Source organism: Morone saxatilis, unplaced genomic scaffold (genome assembly GCF_004916995.1).
Source record: "Morone saxatilis isolate NCDOM2014 unplaced genomic scaffold, NCSU_SB_2.0 Contig23, whole genome shotgun sequence".
NCBI lineage: Eukaryota > Metazoa > Chordata > Actinopteri > Moronidae > Morone > Morone saxatilis.
In genome coordinates, this window is record NW_023339796.1 from 3824089 (window position 1) to 3829991 (window position 5903).

At 38.4% G+C, this 5903-nt stretch overlaps 1 protein-coding gene and 1 pseudogene across 1 annotated transcript in view; one reads left to right on the forward strand and one right to left on the reverse strand.

The window, feature by feature from the left end:
• The window catches only part of LOC118334800, a 344242-nt pseudogene that overhangs the window by 211303 nt on the left and 127036 nt on the right, over positions 1-5903 (forward strand).
• Positions 5382-5903, reverse strand: part of LOC118334805 (uncharacterized protein C11orf91-like) — a 1488-nt gene continuing 966 nt past the window's right edge. The window contains exon 2 of the mRNA XM_035670877.1: positions 5382-5537. Within this exon, the coding sequence (XP_035526770.1) occupies positions 5479-5537 (59 nt within the window). The 3' untranslated portion in view covers positions 5382-5478. The remainder of the gene's footprint in view (positions 5538-5903) is intronic.

Genomic DNA, 5903 nt, shown 5'->3' on the forward strand with positions numbered 1-5903 from the left:
CTGCTGCTGTGAATATAAAGTAGATTCAGAGTGCATCGATCACCAGATTGTGGACAAAGAGACGTGGCTCAGGAACAACTAACGGCATTCAGCAGCAAACTCACTCGTCATGTCAGAGACCTTTAATGCTTCAGTTTACCCCATTATCTACTAATGACAGTTCCACTGACAGCTCACTGTGGCTTTGACCCCCCTACAATACACACTGTTAAATGATTTTACTGCTTTCACCCAGAGAATTTAGACTAAAGGTCACATTAGAAAGTGGCGCAGCAAAATTAATTTCACATCTTCAAAAAATACATACTTGTAGGGCTAGTTGTTGAACTACTGTAGTTAGTGAACCACTGACAAGCTAGCAAGCCTGTAAGCTCTTCTTTTTCTTCTGTATCGTGCAGTTTACCCCCCTGGCTTTTTGCTCTCAGCAATCTACATCCTTTCATTCAACAAAAAGTTTAATAGCTCAGTCGCTGACAGGACTGTCAGCAAACCTCTCCTCTTTAGTGGAGCATTTATACTCAGAGGAGGTTAAATAAAGTTGATGCTGTAACACTCCTAATAAGTTGTAATGGCTTCCTCCATTTTGGACTCTCTGGTTCTCCGTTCCCTCAAAGGTCAATATTTTCAAGATTACTTCCTTGCTTGGTCAAGAGGTCAAACTCAGACCACCAGAATTAAACTTGACACAAAAACGTGACTGGTTTTGCCACAAAGTTAAACTTTGCTACAACCGGACCTTTACCCTGCTGTTGAAATCATAGGCAGGCAAATTAATAAAGAATGATTTGCTGTAAAATATCATCACAGTTTAAATCCAACTTCTTTTCATGCTGTATGTTAGAGGAATCTCTTATCTTGATTTACCCAAACAATCATGACAGATATGATTATTGACATTAACAGGATCAGATGAGACATTACAGTGAACTTACTTACATGAAAAGCTTATGCTTTTCATCAGTAGTAATCCAGAGAAGCACACAGAATTACTCACAAATCCTGAGTCAATGTTTTCTCAAATATTCACACGTTGTTTTACATGAATATTCAGCTCTCCCTAATTATGTATGAAAGAGCGTTCCCAAATTTGCTGTTGAAGGTGTTAATCGTGTGAAAATTAACTGAGAAAACTAAACTGAGAAGCTCTAAATAGAGATTAAAGATGAATTCATAATTAAAAATCACCCACATCACACTCTCATAATATCACTCACTTAGTTTCAGTTTTATTCACACTCAACACAGCCTCACTCTCCCTCTCGGCTCATTCTCATGCTGCTCTTCTTTCTGTGTCCATTCAGCGCCTGTTTAGCTGTTTTGGAAGTTTCCATGGCAATGATAAAAAAACACTCCATTGGGGACGATGTGGTGCAGAAGTAACATGTTGCCAATTCATAGGGATCACTGGTTCAAAATATAACAACAGCTTTGACTGGCTAACTTGGCAGGTCAGACACAGAAATTCCACCATAAATGTTTTTGACAGAAGAGGGCACATGGTTTAATAGCCAGGGTCCCTTTGAGAGTTGATGGCTGAGTGTTTAATCAAATAAAAGCACATTTGTATGGAGGTATATTGACAAAAAGGCTTGACAGAGCAGAAAACTCATTTGAGCGTTACTGTACTCAGTCTGTGAGTGAACCTTTGAGAGTAAAGAGGCACTTTTTGTAAGAGCAGAAATATATTTATGCATAAGGGAAGGCAGAATCGGGTAAGAATAACCAAAGCTTCATCTAATGAAAATAAAACATGTTTTTTTTAAAGTCTTTGTTAGAACTGTAATAGTATTACTAAGTCAGTATTATCAGTACTTGTTAACAACAATTACCCAAATATAAGCATTTGTATTTGGTCTGACAAAAAGTGGTATCAGTGCATCCCTAATGTGTTGTCACATTACGACTAAAATCTGATTAAATTTGTTGGCAAATGATCTTGTTTTTGAGAGTCATTTTGAGAGTTTATAAGTAATTTGTAGCTCTTTATCATAGTGGCTTCGTGTTAACTTGTATTTCCAATGTATTTATTACCATCATTATTAGAACAATAATTAAAATCATTATAAGAAAACATTCATGAATGAGGCTCATTGTCACTTCTGAGCAGAATGCCCTAATCTAATGAGTCTGATATGGGGTGGTTGGATTTACTGTGATCTGATTGGACTCCATGTGGTATTTAAGACTAATGGTTCAAACCAAATATAATGGTACTGTAATAATAATACAATTATTTTGGACTGTGGCTACATTCAGGCTTTCTTGGAATACGCAAAATGCAAAACTGACATATCGGTATGAATAAACTAGGCAACGGTAACGAGATCAGTTGGATCGCCAGTATAAAGATACACCTCTAAAGTTTATAACACTATTCAATAAACAAGCTCCTGTCCAGGTTTGACTGGCTAACGTTAGGGAGAGAAAAAACTTCTGCCAACAAAAGCCAGTCTGCGCTCGTGAGGGAGGAAGACTGAGTGTTTGCCGACAAGTCACTTCTTGGCCGCAATCTACTCAGTTACTCTGCCTTCAGCTGTGCAGTATTCAATAATGCAGGCGTAATATTGACTCTTAATGTATTTTTTCAACTTTAAATCTGGTCACATTTTACACAAATCTCTGTAAAAGCACAACTCAGTCAGAGAAAGTGAAAAGAGACATTTCTCTTTGAAATTAATTACTTTTCCCACATTTACCATAGTGGTCCAGTCTCGCCTGCCAAATGGTTTTATCAAACCTTTGGGATACAACAACAACAAATCTTCCCTTAAAAAGAAATTGCATCATTCTAGTTTTCGTCTAGTCATAGTCATTCTAGTCCGTCAATAAAAATACAAAAACTGACATGATGTCTCAACTGGTTAAAAGCGCATCACACCTTTCTGGACTTTTTATTTTCCATTTCCTCTTATCTCTCTAACTCTCCCGCTGAGTGTGTTGCTGTTTGTGTCTGACTCTGGTTGTATCATTACGTTTCAAATCTTTCCTGCGACCAGAAGCCTGCTGTTTCCTCTTGGGCGTGTTTTTACGTATCTCAGGTCTACCCAGTTTTAAAATCTCTCACCCGTCTGATTTGAACATTAAGCAGCCAGCTGCTTTCTCCGTGTGAGATGTGTCTGCGGGCCACCAGGAGCATGTGACGCTCACGCTGAGTGTGTGTGTCAGTGCACGGTGTGATCCCCTGTTTCTCGCAGACTCTGGCTGCAATGTTATCTGATTCCCCCGCTGTGTTTGCTCTCAACAGGTTTTTTATCATCTGATTCCCCTGCTGTCTATACTCTCAGTAGGTTTTCATTATCAGATTCCCCCGCTGACTCTCTCTGCTCGCTTCCCCCTCTCCTCCTGCTGAATGCAACCAAAATCCTCTCTCTCATAAATGTATTCAGTAAATATTCTGACCTGATCTGTTGAACATGACACCATAACCCGGTCTCCAGGCGGTTCTGCGTTACACAGATTGGTCTGAAACTCCTGCTGTGTATTGATTCGTTGGTGCTTTGACCCACCTGCTGTAATTATAACCAGTGCCACATTCACTCTTCACTTGTGTAAAGCCGGTAACCCAAGTTTCCATTGAAATATACTGCAGATCTGAACAGAATTTCCAGAAAGAAAGTTGGTTGCCATTAAACCATCGCAGTAGAAGAGATACTGATATGAAGATATGATAGATTGGGGAAGGTTACAGTCTCCTCAACGCTGAACACAGATATGATGTCTTTGTCTCTTCACTGCAAGCTTGAGTGATGTTTGATGACCAGTGTGTTGAGATTAAAACAAACTGAATAAATGAAGAAACGTTGGTGGCCACGAAAGGCCAGTGTTTGATTTGTCCGTTCTGGGCTACTGAAACATGGTGGTTCAACATGGTGGACTTCATAGAAGAGGACCTCCTCCTTCTGTAGATAGGTAGTGAAAACACATAATTCTTATTTACCAGTGATTATTCACTAATGAAAACATACCTATAAATATTATATTCCATTTCTGCCAATAGATCCTCCTACATGTTTCACATTGGACCAAGTGGAAGTCAAATGCTTTGTGTACATCATGAATTATTCACCAAGTCTGTTTCGAATGAACATCGTCACATTTAATTAATATTTTGTCTGTTTAAATAGTTTCTGTTTTTCGATTCAAATTTTTCATGCTCAAATAAAAAAAAATTAACCTTACAGACAGGTGGATAAAAACGCACTTAGTGTTCATTTTTCTGTTGTAGAAGCTCTTTGACTGAAGGAGGATTTGCTGACCTAGGAAAGATATTGTTTGGGAAATCTGTATACTTGCACTGCTATTCTGAGACCACACAGACAAATTTATGATAAAGGGAAAACAATATTTGGAAGAGTGCTCACTCTTGATAGATTAATCGGCTGTGGCTCAGGAGCTGGAGTGGGTCCACTAATCAGAAGATTGGTGGTTCGATCCCCTGGCCCCTTTGGGTGCTTGTGGAAGTGTGTCCTTGAGCAAAAACTGAACAACAAGTTGCTCCTGATGCTGTGCCATTGTAGTGCGAATGTGACCTGTAGTGTAGAGCTCTTTGAGTGGTCGAAAGACTAGAAAAGCGCTATATAAGTGCAGTTCAGTTAGAAAGCAGATTATTATACCAAGCATCCTGTACACTGCACATATACAGTATGAGGCCGAGACTGAAATTAGACACCGTGCATTTTCTATTTAATTGTTAATACATAATTTGTCAGGAGGTCAGGAGATATTTTGAGAAATAATTTGTGCTTTAACAATGAAAGAGGAGTTGGACGATGGCTTTTTTGACAGCATCAGACAGGATATTACTGCATTTTCACTATTTTGTACGAGTAATTAGTCTGTGCTATATTTTAGTTTGTATGACAATAAAAACTGCATAACTTACTAGCTACCCACTCACTTTTACCTAATTACATACTTGATCTTGGTCTTGATTCAAAAATGTTCCCCTAAACCATGCTCTCAGTTTAGTAATAATTGCGGGTTATTAATCAGAGAACATGGTTTTCCACACCAATATTATTTCCTTCAGCATAGTCCCTCAGGGGTGGCTTGATAATCGGACTAAATTGCTATTTTGTCTTACTTCATTATTCACTTTAATATGAGTGAAGTGATGAGTAATCAGTAATTTGTGGTTGTAATCGCTTAAAAAACAAAAACAAAAGATGCCTGCAGCAGTTCGGCGGTCTGGACCAGGCTGCCCAGGGGGCTCTGTGGAAGAAAATATGCCAAAATATGCCAAGCTTTGTATTAGCTCCTAAATGCATTGAATAATTCACAGTCAGTGATTCTGAAAATTCTCAACTGAAAAAAGCAACTCTGTAAAACAACCATTTTTGGTATAAGTAAACAGTTTTTCACATTCACATGCTGGAAAACGTTGAAATGTTTGTATTTGATAGTGGTTATGAAGACTGTTGTCAGGTGTTTATTCATTAAAATAAACAAGCTGTAACTTTGTCTTTCTTGCTGGGGCCATCATTTCAGTTTTCTCCTCGGCTTTGCCTCGCAGTACTTGATGTTCCTCAGAAATGTATCTGAAAGCAAGAGAGAGAGACCATCAGACAGAAATAATTAAATATTTGTGGTTCTTAACCTGTGGTCCAAGGAATCTCAGGGATCCTTCCAGGGGGTCCCATGAAATTTGGGAATATTTTAATTTCCACTATTATTTTACTAGCTAAAAGTATGCCATAATGAGAATGTATAGGAATGATTATTCTGATATTATGGAATAACTAAATCTAATGGAGATCCCTGAGACTAAATCTTATCAAATACGGGTCTGATGTGTATCAATTTAGGGTGTCCTTGACACCAAAAAGGCTGAGGACCACTTGTGTACATAGAATAGATTTAACTTTATTGTCACATAAAATCCCCCTCCTCCTCCTTTGCTCCCT